The following is a 20087-nucleotide window of genomic DNA, read 5'->3' on the forward strand; positions in this document are numbered from 1 at the left end:
GGCGTGCAGCACAAGAACAGTCTGTTCCCACTTCTTTAATCTGTTTCTAGTGATTTCAAACCTTCACGGCCTATGCCTAGCTGCTTATATTAAACGACTCTAGCTATATGACCCTGGCCCGAAAGCACAACTTTAACGTCGGCCTGCGAGCAACAGATCTCGTCGTAAAATAACAGGCTTTAAAAGGAAGTCGGCTAATTTCAATTCGTTGAAACCGGTGGGGCATTGTTCCGTGAAATATCGCATAACCTTGCGGGTGAGTAAACATTACTTGGGAGGCAAAATTAGGCCTCCTAATGGCCTTACCAGCACTTCTAGAAATCTGCACGAAAAGTGCGGCAGGTGCGGAAGTCGAGGCCGGCCCGGAGTGTAAGCACCTTGAGCGCAAGATCACCGGCAAGGAGATTGTGCACCAAGCAGCGAGGATTGTAGTATCGCTTCGGCAAGCAGGCCACGGAAAGCTTGGACGCGTGTGTAATTACACTGCCACCGAAAGTCGCGGGCACCGTGGGCTCGGAGTGGCGCGTGGCGAAAGCCTCCCCATCTCGCTGGCCTGATCGTTACAGATTAGGCAATCTTGGCCATACGTTCCCCATGCGATTGCTTCGGCCGGTAAAGATACGGGTAGACCTAACGCTGGTCGCATCTACACATGAGTTAGAGCTATGTTCGTTCTTCATGATAATCTTGTGCTTTTTGTTTTTTGCATTTACAGTACAGAGACAAAAACATGCAGACGCAATTGAGCAAAAAAATTATTAGTTTATTGATTGCCTCAATTTTTTGAAGTCAATATTTGAACTCAATTCGACTCGGCTTCTTTTAAATGAAGAAGAAAAGAAGGATCAGGGCACTTCCTGGTTCACTTAAAACGGGCACTGCTACGGCAAAACCTGTCTTTCTTATAGCAGGAAAGTATAGGCTACACTGAGCATAGTCATTCACATATGTGAATATCAGTGAATAATCGGGTGGTTACATACCGGATTGTAGAAGCAAATACTGTGATTCGGAAAATAAGCCACAAATTCGCACTCAAAATAATGATTATTTGCATGTCCTTATATTTATGGCCATGTAGAGAAACTCCCCAAATAAGTTGTTTTAAAGATGTACCATATATAAGAAGCTGGCGCTTTGCGGAATTCACTTGGAAATAGCTAGAAAAATAAAAATTCCGCTGTACAACAAGCACTGCTGTAGCCAGCTAACACTACGCTCTTGAGAACGAGTGAGTAAACTTGAAATTGGAGGCTTTCTCTCTGGGTACACAAAGAATCTGCAAAGTAATGCTCTTTCTGTAACGTAACTCATAGCAGTGAAGTTCGGGTGCTACAATAAGCACAATGTCAAGAAGTGTATACCTCTTGTTGCTTTAATGATTTCCCCTTTTATGGAATGAAAAATTTGCACTAAAGAAAGGACAGGTGAGTCTACTCTAACACGACGGCTAACCAAAAACCAGCTTAAGTTTAATTGGTCCAGTTAAGTTGGAGGAATGTTCAGTTGGAGGAATAAACTTGGTAATGACTTGCTGGCAGGCTAGTAGGTCTTCAGTCATGTTGAGCGCCTTGCAGCGGGAAAAGGAAAAAAAAACAAGAAGGTGACACGTCCAGCCACCGTTTCATTGTCCGTTGTCTTTCCAGCATTAAGACGTTCATCAGGAATACAAAAACATTTGAACGGGATTAAATAAGACTCAGGCGACTAAAATGGCATTTTAACATATAGTTGAATAACACATTTTAGAGCGCAGGTTCATCGTAACCGAGTAAACCAACGCAGCGAAAGGTAGCGTAGAGTGGCAGCGAAGAGGAGGAAAGCGGAGGAGGGAGCGTATTGCAAATGTGTGAAAAGAAAAGCGTAGTGCCAAGCAAGGCGGGCTTTGCGGTGATAACGGCTAGGTGATGGTACGAAAGTAACGCCCGTCGTCTGTATGGAAACAAAGCGCTGCATGAGCGGAGGTCTGTCTGGGTGGCAACTGTGAATAGCATCCGCGCGTCACCTACGCGCTGCCCCTCGCGAACTCCCGATTAGTGAGGAGGTCACGCCACATTTCGCTCCGTTTGCAACTGGATGCACTAGACAGATTGTCCAGGTCAATCAATATATCGCGAAATAAAAACACGTATGGAACTGCGCTCAAATTTTGCATGAGTAAGTATGGTAAGCTTCGGTTAATATTGTTCCACTCCTTCAGAGTTGGAAAGCAAGAGAAATGAGATACTAAAACACAGAAAGGAGGTATGTGTTCTTCATGCCTCGCAATATCGTTTACAAGTGAATGAGAACAATTACGCTGTAGGGTGAGCAATAATTGAATGAACAGAACTCAAAGCAATCGCGATTTCTTTGACGATACGAATGACTAAAATAAAGAAATGAGAACATGGTTATATGATCGGAACAGGTGAGGATGGTTACGTCCCTAAATAAATTATAGATAAGTGCTCTTCTTCAGTCGCAAAATTACAGACTCAGGCATAAGTTTAATAAGTAGCTTTGAAGACATAAAAAAAGCCCGCATATCGCTATACCCCTACAATTAATTTCAGTTGGTTCCCAGTCATGTCGTCATATTTAGAAATGAAGGAGAGGACGAATTGATGAAACGTGCACATGAACACGGAGAAGAATATACCATACTGCTGTTCAGTCATGACATCAGACCCATGTCACGAAATCTCTAAGCGAGAGGATCCTCTGGCGCATGATTCGATGAAGAGGGCGAAAGATAAATTTTGTGGTGATGGTGTTGCAGCAGGCGGGGTTACTCTGGTATACATAGCCGGCAAATGTTCCGCCTGAGACTTCCATGAGCTTCACTATGTGTGTAAGCAGGTGTCGAAGAGCCCGATGTCCCACACGAAGGCAATCAGTAGCCCTTGCACCCTCTTCGAGATTGCCGCATGCCCTCCGGGGAAAACGACGTCTTCAAAGGTCCTGTGCGACAGACCATTCTTTTGGAGGCTGCAGGCCATCGCTTTCTTTTCTGTGTCGAACTGCAGGCATGTGGCAATGAAATGTTCGATGTCGGCGATATCTCCTCGGAAGGCACAGAACGGGGAAGCGCATCGTTCAGTCTTGATTAACCAAGCCAAGATTAACCTAAATTAACGCGGAGTCGGTTCGGAAGCGGTACAATAGCGTTGCTTCTTCCCGAGCAAGTTCATGGGTCACACAAGCTCGGTGGGGAGTGTGGTGAATCACTCTAACCTGAATGCGGATCACATCCTTAGGGTTCTTTGCCGCTCGTACTTTTGGGACACATGCCAGTGCCATGCGTGCAAGAGCGTCAGCTTTCTCATTTCCTTCAATTGCTACGTTGGATGGTATCCATTGAAATTTTACGTGAAATGCTTTGCTCATTAGAACTTTGATCCATGCTAGAGATTGTCTTGTAAACTTGTCTCGAGGTAGTCCACAGTATAATCGTTGTAACAATGATTTTGAGTCTGTCAGCACCAGGACGTCACGTGCAGCATAAGCGCGTAGTTTTCGCAAGGCCGCGGTAATGGCGACACTTTATACTGTTGTAGACGAAGCTGCGTGATCTAGGCGGCTAGACCATGAAACATTAAGGCAGGGTATGCAGAATGCCGCTGCGCAGCTTTCTATATGTGCACACACCAATCCGTCTATGTACACGTGTAGGTGGCTTTGAAACACTGTGCTGAAGTGGTCTAGCACAAGAAACTTTGCTTCGGCAGTTACAGTGCATGGTGCGTTTCTCCGCCAGGTGGGGTACACTGAGGATGCACTTAACAACCGAAAAAGACCATGGCAGGTCGAGGTGACTACGTTTGGGCCACTCATATCCTAAAAATTGAAAGGTGTTCAGGGCCGCATGGAAATGGGCGCGAGGTCTTGATCTTAGTAACGAGAGAAGCGCCGTGCCTGCGGGGACTCGCTCAGCCCTAAAACGTGTGTCTGCAACGCCTGAGATGTGAAAAGATGGAGTGCAAGAGACTCTGCTTTATTACTAACCTTGTTGTTTGAAGCCACCTGAGCAACTCCCTCTTCTTTTTTTTATTCTGCGACTTCCTTTTTTTCTCTTTTTTTAAACATAGCAGGCACCATGCACTGAAGCGTTCTTCTTTTAGAACCTTTTTTAACACACACACACGTACACAGAGAATCACACATATATATAAGTACTCGTCTTTGCGGCAGGCACTTCGGCCACACCTGCCATCTCTTGCTAAACTCTTCTGCGCCGCCCAGCAGCGAACTTGTATACGCAAAAGCATCACAAAAGTGCGTCCACGCAGGTTTCGCGTTTTCTAGTGCTAGGACGTAGTCAGTTCTTGATCTTTAAATTGCGTACAAACGTAGCAATAACAGGGTCTCAACACTGTTGTTATTTTTGTCGTCTTCCAGCAACTCCCATCGCCAAGCGAAGTCCCTTTCTGTGCACTGCCTCCAAGCGCTCGAATCAGCTCGGGGATGGTGATATCAGCGGCAGCTGATACAAAATGCGGCTTGTTATCAGCGTAGCGTTCAGTTTAACCTTAGACATATGATTGCTTTTCCAACGTGCACCTGCCATGCGACGAAGTGCGTTCACTCGTTGCACTGCGCGTCGCCATAGTAGCTTGCTGTCGATGGTGTTGCCCAGGAATCGAACACTAGTTGTATGGCCGAATTGGATGGCCTCTAATATTCAGCGACAAGCAAGTTGACTGCCGCCTCACTTCCAGGAAAACCGTGAAGGCCGATTTTTCCGCTAATAAATATAGGCCAAGCGTCGATAAGTGGCGATCGATGACGGAGATTGCGCCCTGGGCTATCCGGACAAAACGTTTGTGTTGGTACCCCGAGATTCAAATGCAGATGTCATCTGCGTAGATGGACATTTCAACTGCCGTCCAACCTAACCACAGTGCGTCTGGAAGGGTGGCCCTGGCAACATCAAAAAGGAAGGGAGATAGGACACTTCCTTGTGGGACACCGAGGGAAAGGCGTCACTTTTCGCTCATTATATTTCCGAGCTTAACCTGAACATGTCGCTGTATAAGAAATTTATTGACGAATCGAAGAGCGTTTCCAGAGACACCCAGGGTATATATTCCATCAATGATTTCAGTATGAAGCAAACAGACACAGGCTTTGGCAAGGTTCATAAACATGACGAGTATCGAAAGGCCATCGACGCGGAGGTGCTCGATGTGGCTTAGTAAGTCCAAGATACTGTCCTGGGCACTCAACCATGGGCGAAATCAGGTCCTACACGATGGCATTCTATTTCCTTGATCAAGATAACAAGTTACCTTGGTAGGTGTTTGTCTTACCATCAACTTTGATACCTATGATATTGGCGATACTGGTCGATATGAGACAAGGTTCGCAGGATACTTTCCAGACTTGAGCACTGGCACCACCCATGCTGCCTTCCATGTTTCGAGGATCTCTCCTGTGCTTCAGACGCGATTAAATATATCTAGAAGGGCTCGCCTTCCCTTGAATGGTAGATTTGTCAGCCCTTGATTGCTGATCATATCGTGACCCACAATGCAGCGTCTTTTTAGTCTGCTAAGCGCCAAATACAACTCGCGAAAGGTGAATGGCATATCTATCGCATGGAATGACTGAGATGACAGAGGGTCCGCCATTCCTGCTTATCTGCCAGATGTGTATACAAATGCAAGATCCTCTGCAAAGATTGCTAAATCTTTTCCTTGCTTTAAAGCAAGTGCTTCGAATGTTTTGGCGAATCTTTCCGAATAGGCTATTCATTACTCCCCATATCCTTCTCATGGTAGTACACAGGGACAAGCTCTCACAGAAAGCAGCGCATTGAACTAATCTTAACCATATTGTGTGACGACGGATGACAGCGTTTATCCTCTTATGTTCAGTTTTCGGATTGGGATTCGCCCTCTTTTCTGTCTAGTTTACGCTCCGCTCTCCTACGTGCTTCGCAGAGATCCTTTAGTTTGAAATCAAGAGTGAGAAAACGACCTGGGAGTTTTAACACTGAAGTAGCCACTCTCTTGCTCCACGACATATTTGCGGACAGCTCACCAGGAGATTCATCCATCGCTTCTCTGTATGTGTCCCAGCGTGTCACAGTACAGAATTGTCGACCAGCTGTCTGAAATCCAATGGTGTGTTTGAAGATTGGGAAATGGTCACTGCCCACCCAGTCTGCGTCCATTGTCGATACCAAGAAGCCTGTAGAGTGCAACACGAGATTTATGGCACACTATTAATCTTGTGGCCTGAAGAAAGTCGCTTCACCATCGTCCGCAATACATAAGTCAGCAGCACCCGCGGCAGAGACAAGTTCTTTGTCGCGCAAATCTACAATCTTACCTCTTAACGAATGCAAAAGGTCCTTTAAAAACACCTCCATAGAGACTTTCTTTCGTGGACTTACATACACCGACACCACACTGAGTTTTCGGTTTTCTAAGCACACTTGCACAGCGGTGACTTCCAAGGCGGTAGAACAAAGGTCTTCACCTGGTAAGGTGACGAGGTATTTCGCATCTGATGTATATTACTGCACTGCCATTTTCAAATGAAGGTATACTCAGATTGCGTGTCTGCCGTACCCTGGCATCGTCCTTCCATTTGGGAAACGAGCCTCCGAAAGGGCTAGAATGGGTATAGAGATGTCTCAGAAGGAAGAGGCTAAATTTGCACAGGCGCTGTGGAATACCGACGCAGTTCCATTGCCTTAATAAGGGCATCTTTGAACGGTGGAATGGACCAGGTGGGGGAGAAATCGCCATGGTGCTACTAAGTGTATGTGTAAGTAGAACAGAGTATTAGTGACTCAAGAACCATCACTGCTTCCAGCATATGCTTTGTTGATCTCGCAAACATGTTCGCCACGTGTAAGCGAAGTGCTGTGAACAAAGCGCATATCACATGTTGGCAGTTTTTTTTTGCTGAGTGCTTCCAACTGGAACTTGAGATCCATTCACTGCGGCCGCATAGGTCCACTTTTCGGACTCTTTTGCAACATGTTCTGCAGTGGCGTTGACCAGTTGTGTTGGCTCAATAACTTGTTTTGTAGGTGTGAGACGCGGGAAATTATATTCGTATTATGTTTCCAAACCACTTACTTGTCGCGCGCTGGACGTCTTCTTCTTGTACGAAGGTGCGCTTGCATCCTTTGAACCCATGAAAAACATCTTATTCCTTCGCTGAACGGACGTCCTCGCAGGACATCGGCTGTAGCTAGCTGGGTGGTCGTCGCCGCAGTTCGCACATGCAAAAACGTTTTTAATTGCAACCGTCTTAAAGTCATGAGGCCCCCACAGCGCTTGCATCCCTGCTCCCTACGACAGTACTTAGCTACATGTCCGAAGCGCTGGCACTTAGAACAGCGCGGTGGTTTCTCGACGTAGTCGGCAAGCTCGTGTCTTGTAAAACCAAGGTTAATCTTCTCCGGGCTGTCAGAATTTGGAGCAAATCTGAGAACCACAGAGTCAGTGCACCTTGCCTCGAATGCAGATGACCAGGTTTGGACCCGACGGATGATTCTTCTCGCATGGAGCTCCCTCTGGTCTCAGGTAGGTGAGAAACTCTTCATCCGAGTACCATTTGGCGACTCTCCTAACAATGCACGTCTTTTCATATAACTCTGTGGAACACGGGCAGATATGGCTATGCCACCGATGTTCTTGTTCTCCAGAGGAACGTTAGCTTATCCTTCTGTCTCTACATCCAAGAGCAATGCTTTGTGCGCTGTGAAATCGGTCTTGACTGGGGCTCCACCGAGAATCGCTTCAATCTCAGAATATAGAACAATAGGGTTCACTTGCCTAAATCAGCTCTTTCTGGCGCTGGGGTGATTGACTCAGGAATACCCACCGTCCTGTCTTTACGATGGCGCACGATTCGGAAGTCAGTTTGTCCATACCTAGGTATGAAAGGTTCGGCTAATCCTGGTCTCCGATTATTGTTGACTCGTCCTCGGATTCCCCAGTGTCTTGTCGCTTGCAGTCAGGCCGGCTTTTAGAAACCAGCTGGCGTTTCTGATCCGGTGTTACCCCTTGAGAGGTCATGGCGGAGTGCTCGTCGGTGCCAGTTTGGGTCATTCTAGCACCTCGTGAGGCGACGGGTGGCGCAGCACCTCTCGGTCTCCGATACGGAAGATATCTTTTCGAGTCGTTCGACGTATTGAGCAGTTCCGACCAATAAGATGACCAGAATCTTGTTACACCATTTTCGCCTTAGTGTGGCCTCTACAATGCTCTTTCTCTTTAAAATTCATCCTGCAAGCTCGTGTGATGAGCATGGTGAGCGGCAGTCGACGACATAGCCCAAGTGTTGTTGCACTGCTCCACCTATGTATATGCCCAGCAAAGGCGACAATTATATATATATATATATATATATATATATATATATATATATATATATATATATATATATATATATATATATATATATATATATATATATATATATATATATATATATATATACGCCCAGCTAAAGCTATGACTACGTTACAAACTTCGGGTGCTGGGCAACCTTCTATTGTTTACTTGCACAACGTTTAGTTCATGGCCTTGAAAGGACGGCTTTCATTGCATTGAAAGGCTACTTGACTAATACGGACATGCGCTAAAGATACCACAGCTCATTTTATTCATAGTGACTTGCACTCGTTATTGTTTCTTTTTATATTTAGTCTGCCTGTGCTATACTGTCCTTTCTTTTTTTTCATCATTTACTTTATTTTGGCAAATTATTATGTGAAGTGGTCTGGCAGAAGTCAGCTTGCTTCAACCTGTCCAGATAAACTCTATTTATCGTTATCTACGTATACACAAGGCTGGGCAAAAATACAATGCAATTGTACCGAGATGCGATACAACATACTCGGGCAACAAGTATTTGAGATACAGATAGAAGATACGACCGCAATTATTGTGTCCGATACGGTACATTCCATCTGTATCTGTAGATACTTCGATACATTCACAAATTTCGTATTATAGAGTTACATAACACAGCAGCAAATGCGTATGCGCAAAACATCGACAAACCTTGTTTCATTTTAATGAAATGTGTTCTGTCTGTTAGTATTTAAAACTTGTTGCTATTTTGCTTACAGTATATTTTCATTGCGAAAAAAATTATTGGGGTTGCTTTAGCTGCTTAACATGAAAGCTCTTTAGATGCTGCGCTGTCACAGCTTCTTGCTCGTCGCTTTTGCTATTGATGGGAGCTGTTGCTCTGCTTGCCGACCAGCTGGCGGATCGCCATCTAATTACAGGAGCGTCGATGAGCGTCACCACGATGGCGCAATTACCGCAATACCTTGTCTGCAAACGTGTTACGCTGTACGCGGTACCGGATCACCAGGAAGGTATACATCAGCAACAACGCTGGTAGCAACATTTTTTTTTGCAACAGATCCTGTATACAGAGAGCCCATAATGCTGCAATGACCTTTCATATTCTACTTATACGCCACCGTAAAGCGTTCGTTAGCGACACATTGATGCCGCGCGCATTGGCGTACGCAGCAAAGTATGGTGGCTACGAGCAGTGTCATGGCACCAACGCAACTAAAACAAAAAATTGAAAGAATAAAACGTTGGCTGTGCTTAGACGTTCGTGCTTGTTTTTGCAGAGACGGTGCGAGCGCCACCACGTGACTGTGCTCCACCAATAGGGACGAGCAGAACTCATCGCCTGCCCTGGCTGGAGGGCTCTGGCGGAAAGCTAAATGAATGTCGCTGCCTTTAGTAGTTTTACTCAGGTCGTTTAGTGGCAGCAGTATCCTCATGAGACGCAAAGTTCCGCCAACGCTATAGATTCGCAGGCTGTTGCTGCGATAGCAGGGCCTTGTATTTTAAGATGCGTGATACATTCTTTCATGTATCGGAAATACAGATACTGATACACGTCTTCTCAGACGTATCATGATAGAGATACAAAATACCCAAAGAGTATCTAGGTTAGTATCTAAGATACATATATCATCAATACTGCGCAGCACTGCCTATACAAATATTCGAGGGAGTTCAGAAACGGGCGCGAGTGAAAGCATTTTGGTGAGGTTCACAATATCGTGCAGTTTTCAAAGGCTTCGCTACACAGGATAGAGTTTGTAAAAAGGCGAAGTTGTGCAACTTCACTTGGTATAGGATTCATGCCGATGTAATTGCTATTACATATTTCACGGATTACGTTATTTTGAATGTTCTTTTTCCTATGTATCCATAACCTGCTATTTTGCAACTTTCAACATTGGTTCGTCTTCTGGTGAAAATAATTCATAAGGTAGGCTTTTTTTACCTTTCTAAGACAAAGTGATTACTACTTGCTCATACATAAGTATTTAGGAGGACAACAGCTGTTCTCTGCGAAGGCTTAATATCAGCCATCTAGCGTACATGCTTCTAGATTAGGCGACGTTGTGAATAACCTAACATATTGTACTTTCTTGATAAAAGATTGAAAGGTCTGTCGTGACAAAATAAGCGTTAGAGCTATAAAGAAAAAAGGAATCGGATGATACGCGCCGCTCGGACAAAATTTAGTTCTTCGGCAGCACCCAAGTAGCAATGTACACCATCGTGGTTAAAGCTTTCCCTTGCTAATGTCAAGAACAGTTTCCTTTGACTTCATCTTTCAATAATTCAGCCTCAATTTTTCAATATAGAAATTAGAATATGAAAACAAATGCGTCTTCGATATGTTTTCGGAATGAAATGTTCAGATTGATCATGGCGAAAGGACCAAGTACCCCCTCCCCCCAGTGTCCTTCACCGTAACAAATCATCTGGATTATGATTCCGGAAAGATTACAGTAGATCCAAGCTGTTTGAACCATCTGTCTTAGTGGGCGTGCCTGCTGTTCCCGTTTAGGTATGCACGAAAAAAAAATGCATAGTCTTATCATTTCGCGCATAATGCATGACACATTTCTGCCGTAATGGACTTCGGTGCGACGACAAAACGGCTTAGAAGCGATGGTTAGTATTTTTATGATATCCGACCAAAATTGTAAATATAAAAATAAAAGTAGTATTTTGCTTTCTTGTCGGAAGTGAAAAATTGTCGCTTTCAGCCCCTGTCACAAGCACCAGCCCCCTCCCTCCCCCTCCAGTTCGAGCGCTCAGCGAGATTTGAAGCATAAATAATCTAACTGCCCTAGAGCGAGCTCGCAACAACAGACAGTTGTTGACCGCCTACATCACTTCGCTGTTCCCGCTTAGCAACTTGATTTGGGCGGGTTGGTTCATCTTGAGTAAAACGATTGCAGTTCTCGTCTTCTTCGCGCTGCTTCAAGTTTTACTTGTCGTTCAAGTTAGCTAGAATTAAATTTTAATTCACTAAGCTCTCTCTGCATGCCTTGCATACATGCTGTTCCCACCATACAAGTGTTGCTTGCTCACTTATTTAAATACCTTTCCGTGTTTTGAAATGTTATCCAAGAATAGTAGTGTCGTTTGCTAGACCATTTGGTTCATGGCTGCACCAACATTGCTCCAGCAATGTCCTGTCCGTTCCTTTAACATCTACTCGCGTCTGTTCCTGCCGAAATAACCCTATAATCCCAAGAATAACTTCGTCACTTGCATATCTTCTAGGCTGGAGTTGTGACATTTCCCGATGTGTAAGTTTGATCTCTTGATGCTAATATCTACATTAGAGAGACCGAAAGAGAAGTCATAAGTAAAAGCCAAGGAGGATAACCATACTGTGCCTAATAGGCTACCCTGCAGGGAAGAAAGGGGGAATGCATTGAAAAAAAAGAGACGGAAGAAAGGCTTTGACAGTTTGCACTGGTACACGCACAATTAGACGGTAATCGCTGAATCAATCCCAAGCCGCCGTATAGGCTGGTGCATTTCAAGAAATGGAGCAGTGCTTTTGTTGCTTTGTACATGGTAGACGCGCAAGGCCATGGCCCCAAGGTCTTCTTTTCTGTGAAAAAACCTGTCATATAAGTGCCCTAAAGCTGTACGACTGTCATTACGCCTATCTTGGTACTTTGGGCAATTACACAAAAATTTTGCATCGTTTGTTCAATACGACAGATGATAATAATAATAATATTTGGGGTTTTACGTGCCAAAACCACTTTCTGATTATGAGGCACGCCGTAGTGGAGGACTCCGGAAATTTTGACCACCTGGGGTTCTTTAACGTGCACCTAAATCTAAGCACACGGGTGTTTTCGCATTTCGCCCCCATCGAAATGCGACCGCCGTGGCCGGGATTCGATCCCACGACCTCGTGCTCAGCAGCCCAACACCATAGCCACTGAGCAACCACGGCGGGTAATTACGACAAATGAGTAGGCGTTCATGAAAGAAACTCCTAGTTGGAAGTGGCACAGTGACGTTTTTTCCCCATCGCCTAAAACCGGTTAAAAGTTGTAATCTCCTATGTGGGTCCATGGCATCGGGGCACCGGTAGGTGAACTCTGATGTACTCCATTTTCTTAGAGTAATAATATGGGTAAGGTCTTTGAGGTGACCTGCTGCATCCGTTCTCGGCAATGGTATCCAGGTGCTTTCACATTCTCCATGGGCCTCACGGGCAGTTTTGTGAACACTTTCATCACCAATAATATCACGGTGCCCAGGCAGCCACTGAAATATTATGCCGTGGCTTCCATCCACCGCTTGATGGTAGCGTAATCGTATCTCTGCCACCGGCTGTTCATGTGGCCTGCGGCACAGAGCTGATAGGACTGATTGAAGGGTCATAGAAAATGGCCCAGTGATTTTGTAGGTATTACTCCACATAAAGTACTGCGCTAGAGAGGGCGGCAAGCTCGGAACCTGTCGATATTGAGACCTGGCTGATCTTGAACTGCTTGCAGGTTAACGTCGACTAAATAACTACCGAACCAGTAAATCAGGTTATATAGAGAGTATGAATCGTTCAGTAGATGTTTAGTGGCTTGACTCAGGGCGCAGATTGGCAAGTCGGACTTCTCTCCAGCTCCTGGAATGGAGAGCCACACTTGTGGTTAACGGAGACACCCCAATGGACATGGTGATCTTGCTGCAGGTGGGAAGTCGGATGGAAGAAAAGATCGATAGGAGGCTGCACTGTCCTAATAATTTGCATCCGGTCTACATCCCAAAAGTGAAGCAATGCGTTGAGACTGGAGTCGGGAGCGGTGTCGAAGATGAGTTCTAAGCGTGTCTGCGGCGATATACGTACTAATCGGGTGTTCCGTGGCGATGGTAACTGTTGCTGCTTTTGAAGCACATCGCGGTAGGCCAAGATAGGTTCTAAGCGCTTCAGCTTGCAAGCTCACAGGGACTCCGAGATCTGTCTTCTGGGTGCTTGCATTAGGAATTATTGAATCTTCAGAGGGGTTGGGTTTATAATCTACTCTCTTCGTAAGGCATCTCAACACGGGTATCAGTTGAACTAGCAAACTGTTTCAGCAATTTGATGAAATTTGTTGTATCAATTGGTTTGCTTGATTCCACTGGCCACTTCTGTTACTTCTAGACTTAATTTACAGTTGGTCGTTTAGCCGGTTTGATGTCGTTGCTATAAGGTCATTACAATGTCATCACAATTGCATTGTAATGAGAAGGGACATTACAGTGTGGCATCTATTTTTTGCCTAGGTGTTTTCACCGCTTATTTGTTGTAACGGGTATATGCAGTGAAGTAGCCGAGGCACAGAATAAATAAACCTATTTACACCAAAGAAGATGAAAGCGAGTACATCATGTGGCAACCCCATGAAAGTTTTTCGACGCTAAATTCTCTTTTGAGATAAGCGTCACAAAGAATATTGGTGTTTTAATTTTTAGTTTTCCACCAGATGGAAGGGCAGTTCGAATTGTACTGCGGGCTGTTTTTCAATCTCCAACACCTTTTTCGTACAAGCTTAACTTCAGCAGGGAAGAAGAATACTAAAGTAGTTCGAAGCCATAGTTAATTGATAAAGAAAGCAAGGTCTGGGGAATAAAGGTGAGAACGTTCATAAAAACATCCGGCATTGAAAAAAAAGGGGGGAGAGATAGAGCCAAACTAAGAACCAATTAAGTGAGAACATCATGCAACGTTTACATGAAGTAATATGAAATATGTCTGCTATTATACCAGATGTCGGATTGCGCAGCATTTTGACGGAACACACAAGAGAAGCACACACAACGGAGCGCTACTTGCCACTATCAATTTATTTCCTTGTTCGCGGAATAAATCCAAGAAGATACTCAAAGGGGAAGAACGAATAACACAAAGTAATTTTACAAGAAGAAGCATCCACCAATGTGAAGCCCGCTTTGTCACATGATCATTAGGGTGCACTCGACATCGCAATAAAAAGGAGAAACGAGGGTACAACATTTCTTCCAGTTTAGGGCGTGAGAAAATTAATTTCATTTGCACTAAAGTAAACAGACGGCACGCTTAGGCACATACTTTCCATGCGCGCAATCTAGGAGACTTCGATTATTTCTCGCATCATTTGGCTGCCATCTTTTCTCAGAATCGTGCAGTTCTTAAAAAGTTTGGCTGACATCTGGATTCCCTAGAATGAATCCCAAGGTTTGAGGCCGGCTGCGCTCGAAACATTCTTTTCGTGTTCCTTTAATCTTTCGTTCAGGTATTGCACATTCCTAGAATGACAGAAAGCTGATCTAGTTGGTAGGGATTCATAATGCAAAAAAGAATTGGTGTTCGTGTAGTCCACTTCTCTACTCTTGTGTCCTGTCTGCACGCCTCACTTCTTTTTTGCATAGTGTATTGCACATTCTGTCCGAAACTGGTACAGCCGCACGAAAGTGGTACAGCATATACCGTTCCCTCAGTGCACCCGACGAACGTTTTTATTGCTTTTCACAGCCTAGTTATTGTGTGGCACCTGGATTTACCTTCGCACACAGTATCAGCAATGTTCCCGCCACCGCCCCCCCCCCCCTAAAGAGAGCAATTTAACTCCGCGCCGTTCACCAATTTTCTTTATGCGCTGCGCGAGTGAATGAATGTACGACATCCCCACTATTTTTTCAAGTCTACTTGAGCCGTACAGTCTGTTCCACTTTCGTGCGGCAGAAAGCCTATCGGACAGACCGAGCACTGTGTGAACGAAAGATTAAAGGAGCATGACTGCTTGAAGAGCAGTCGCTCTACAGCTTGGGATTCATTGTAGAGATTGCGGATGACAGCCAATATTTGAGAACTGCACGATTGTGAGGAAGGATGGTAGCCAAATGACGGGAGAGATTATTGAAGTCGTCGAGATTGCGAGCGTGACAATTATGTGCCTAAACATGCCGTCTGTTTGCCTTAGTGCAAGAGATATTGATTTCCTCACGCCCTAATCTGAAAGAAATTCTTTACCGCCATTGTTCCTTTTTATCGCGATGTCTAGCGCACCCTAATGATCATGTGACAAAGCCGGCTTCGTATTGGTAGATGTTCTGTTGTGTAAAATGTGTTTTGTATCTTTTGTTCTTCCCCGTTGACTAACTTCTTGCACTTATTCCGAGACAAGGGAACAAATCGATAATTGCAAGCAGTACTCCGTTGTGTGTGTTTCTCTTCTGTGTGACCCGTCAAAATGTTTCGCAATCCAACATCCCGTATGCTATACCAACACGCCCAGCCTTCAGCCTTAGCATGTTATCACACTCTCGCCGCACTAATTTTATGCACCTTTTTAATGCATTCATTTTCATTGTTAACGGGAATAAAAATAAGAAAAGTACGGAGTCAGCTGCCCATATTTACATAGCGATCAAAGATGGCGTTATTCGTGCATGACGAAGAATTTGCGACCAACAGTTTGTTTTACACGAGGCGCCAAGAAGGTTAGAAGACTGCAAAGTTTGGAAAATATACAGACAGAGAAATTCTGTCTACTGTGAAGTGAAGGGTTAACCTGAGTCTTTCCGCGATGGCACAATGATAGGTACTTCGGAGACCCTCCCTTAGTATTGTGCCGTAACAGAAGAATATGGTGCAGTAGCTACTGCTCTTGTTACATTTTGATGCGGAAGCGTCAAATGGCCCGCTGAGCGAAAAAACCTGCGTCTGTCGTCTGAAGAAGTGAAACGGCACCAAATTTCCCTTTGGCTGCGAGGCGACGACACGACAGCGCCTCGGTGAAGCAGAGCGGGCGAAATCAAACACCTGCTGCTGCAATAGCGTACCAGGTGTTACGCGAGGGGAGAGGGCTGCGCCGCGACTCCACGTCACCCTGCCTCTCTGAAGCCTGTATTATCTGCGCGTACCTGGTCTGCGGAAGATCTCGCCTGCGTTTTAACTGTGCCTCAGCAAGGCCAAATCAAAACCGCGAGGAGTTCATAACTCGTGGGACCGCTCAGCGGCATTCAATTGGACATTAACGCGTTCGCACTCACAACTCATGAAAATTGCTTAGATGTACATCTTGCTATGCACATCATCTTTTCTCTGTTTTTTTTCCTAGCTTTTGAACAGAGTTTTCACTCGGACTGCGGGAGCGGCGTCATACCACAGGCTGAACACGGCAGGGCTTCTTGCCTCAGGCGACGATGGCTCTCGCAACCGATTGCTGTGGAAACGGAGATGGCTGACAGCCTGATAGGTTTGGCTCACACACCTGTACAAAGAAGTAATAATTCTTTTCTGGTTCTGGTGTTAGCTGTGTGGTGCGCGAGCTTTGCGACCAAGTGGCCTGTATAACGAGTGATTTCGCAGGTCCCAAGAACTTCGATATAAAGGCGTTAGGCTGTAGCACTGTGCGCGTATGACTCGCCGTTCTCTTATCAATTTACACCACCGTAAAGTACATTTTGAGATTTTGCTTCGTTTCTATCGTTTCCTTGATGAAAGAGACGAGCAGGCGATGATCGACGCACGCGGCCAGATATCTGACAAGCGAAGAGGAAAGAAATTTTTTCCACTCTGTAGAGTGGCATGTAATGCTATGAACACACGCATCTTTGATGGCACATGGTGGCTTACCGAGTACTAGCTGCAAAATCATATGCAGATTTAATGCAAGTGGCAAGGACTCTTCTAGTGCAGTACGTTAAAGTGTATATATTTCGCCGGGATATTGCTTCCTCTTGCGTGTGATTTACGCTCACACGTGTGGGTTTGTGCAGTATCTCTCGCATACCGATAGAGCGAGTAAACAACTCTTAGCAAGCACTCCTGCAGTCGCCCTAATGTCCCACGGCGAAAGATGACTGTTTAGCCGAAGCTTTGTATACTTTTGTCACACTTTTACACTTGGCATATGCGATGTGTTCTATATTTTTATAGTCGCGCCATATCTTTTCATTTAAGTATATGGGCCACAAACACGAGTCTTTGCAACAGCCTCTATTAACTTTCTACCTTTAATGGTACTAAAGTACTGTCATGGTCGTCACATTACAAACCTTGTATTAAAACCTTTCCACCGTTGTGTAAACGTTAAGCTATTCCAACTTGAGTGTATACTCCCTCTCGTCCTGTCAGCAGTTGTTGTTTATATTCGGAAAAGATTAGTGTGAGACACAGTCACTATACGATTAGCGGTGTTCATGTGGGTCGGAGAAAAGTTGCGTTTGTGTCACGACATTCTTGTCGCTGAGAGCACGTTATTAAAATATATGCATCCAAAATTGAGCGCCGACGCCATCAAGAAAATTGATTCAGTAATATGGAGAGATATGTTTCCGACACACTTCTCAAGCGAGAAATCAAAGGAACGCACAAGAGAAAACATTCCCTCCTAGCAAAAGCACACACATGCCTTTCTTAAGTATTGCTTGGATGCATTCTAAAATAACAGCGATATGGGAAGGCCATGTTCAGCTCAATGTTTAGATCTTTTAATGTGTGATGGCAGCGCTAGGATGACGAAGATAGCATATTTACCGGCCCCTGCTCAGTCGTCACTGTGTTCTGCCCTCACAGCGACCTCAAGGGATGGTATAGTACGATGTTTCAAATCGAGGCGATGAAAAAATAGATTTCCTTAGATAGCCCCATCTGCAGCAGAAAAAAAAAAGTACTAGTTGAAGCAATTAACGTGCTTGAGTTCATAGTTCTGACTATAATAGTTCTGCAGTTACGGCGTTATAAGCGTGTCGCGTCCGGTATATAAAAAAATTGTTTGTAGTTACAATTAGAGGCATAGAAACTTTAGACAGGCCCCGAGACCGATTATTTGTACTACTGTAATGATTTAACCATTAGCAAAGTGATCAGGTCAATTTCCGTAAGCTTGAGAAGCTCTGTTGTTAAATAAACTTGAGCGCGCAGTGGCCATAAATGTTTTAGCAGAAGGTACATGCAAACACAAAACAATAATTTTTTTTTACCGTCAAAGTATGCAAACAAGCTTTAAACCTATTGAAGGTAGGCAGTTTAAGTATTTCGACCCTTAATGCGGTTTCGGCAAAGTTAGCAATGCAGAAAAAGCGAACGGGAGGTCACATGGTCAATTTTTGATACAAAAATCGAATAAGGGAAAGGAGCAACAAGCCAGCAGCCCAAGGCGCCTCTGAACTCCAAGCGCAACTTGTCAGGAACCGTTTTCCAAGCACGCCTGGTTGCACAGGAACGTGGTCGCGCCTAGATGCGCATTCCCTGCTTGCCTTTACATTTTTGTTCTTCTCTCCCTCTTTAACGCACTAGATATGTTTTTTTTCTTTTTTCTCTCTTTCGGACTGGCCTCCAGCTAGCCGTGGATTTATGCTCACGCACGGCGTGGCTGCGGGTGGATACGGGGGCGGCCGCGGCCGCCTCCCGCCACGGCCGCCAGATGGGGCTGCTATCATCGATTCGGGAAGCGCTCCCAGTCGTCTCTTACCCTTCTCTCTCTTCCCCAACAGGCCCCTCGCGCCCCCCTTCTGTCCTGCGCGCCCGCCGAAGGAGATCTCGCAGTCACTCGCCGCATTCGCTTCGGTTCTGGTTTCACGCTGTGACGACTGCGGGATCCGGCCACGGCACTCTTCCCCCGCATTGGACTGGCTTTCATTAGCTGAGTTAGCTCCACAGAATGCCTGCTTTGGTACATAGACTTTTACTCCTGATTACGCAAGGAAATTAAGCTCTGTGATAAATTTAGCCGCACCAAAAGCAGCTTTCAACTTTATACAGCCTTAGTTTTTCGCCGTGAAGGAAAGCGGGTGCTTGAAGAATCATATCTTCAATTTATACAGCGCGTTCGTTCCGCGCTTATTGAGTCCTGCCTCTGCTAGGGACTCCAACCGAGGTCCTACAGCGAGCGGATAAGCTAGACAGTACTTAACTCTTCTTTCCTTTTTTTAAGGCACCGAACGCTGCAACTCGTACTCGGTTACCACTAGACAGGTCTTGTGCAATGGTGACGTGCGGTGCGAAGTTCAGTGATTCCTGGAAACATCGTGGACTGGGAATATTTGGAACAATGTTGTGGTCACAGAAACAATCGGCCTCGAAAGCAAGAGTTACTTGGATTACTCTTACGCGGGATTGCCTTTGGCCCGTTGCGCTGATATTGGCTCTTCTGCTGGTTGCGTGCCCCCTGGACGTAGGAGGTGAGAATACTTTCCTGACAGTGTTGTTACTGGTTCATAAAGCATTCTTTTTTTTTTCTAAACGTGTGTACGTATACAAAAAATAATAATTGGGAAAGCTAGTTTTTTCCGACACCTTTGCGACGCGAATACGCATGCGACATCTTTTTATCGAATAAATAAAGTGCACTATTGACGATGACTACTTTCTCCTCCCCCCCTCTAATACCGCTGCCGATAGGGAATGCTCTGCTTAGCATTTAAGCGAAATTACGATAACAAGCGCGAAAATTTGGTTTTCCAAATGTTGTTCATATGCGGCTTAACAAGATGTCACGACGAATACCAGCTTGCTTTGAAAACTATCTTTTTGTTTTGCGCCGCACAGGCGCAGTAAAAGCGTAGAATGTTTTGCGGACGAACCATTCTCCACAGGTTCAGTAATGCAATTTTTTTTCCAGAAAAGCGCATACATGTATATCTATCTATGCAGCATAGCAACGACATTTTGAACTTTCAATAAGACAATTATTCTCACTGAATAAATGCTGTTTCATGTAGGGATGCTAATTTAGCATTACTTTTAGCTGGTATTTGTATTCCATGTTCTTTACTTGAGAAGACTGTTATTCTTAATCTGTAGCTTATGGCTTG

General features: G+C 45.0%; 1 protein-coding gene across 1 annotated transcript in view; it reads left to right on the forward strand.

The window, feature by feature from the left end:
- Positions 1 to 18841: 18841 nt before the first annotated feature.
- The window catches only part of LOC142583473 (neural cell adhesion molecule 2-like), a 57463-nt gene continuing 56217 nt past the window's right edge, over positions 18842 to 20087 (forward strand). Inside the window, exon 1 of the mRNA XM_075693961.1 lies at positions 18842 to 19454. Coding sequence (XP_075550076.1) covers positions 19259 to 19454 — 196 coding nt within the window. The 5' untranslated portion in view covers positions 18842 to 19258. The remainder of the gene's footprint in view (positions 19455 to 20087) is intronic.

Source organism: Dermacentor variabilis, chromosome 5 (genome assembly GCF_050947875.1).
Source record: "Dermacentor variabilis isolate Ectoservices chromosome 5, ASM5094787v1, whole genome shotgun sequence".
Taxonomy (NCBI): domain Eukaryota; kingdom Metazoa; phylum Arthropoda; class Arachnida; order Ixodida; family Ixodidae; genus Dermacentor; species Dermacentor variabilis.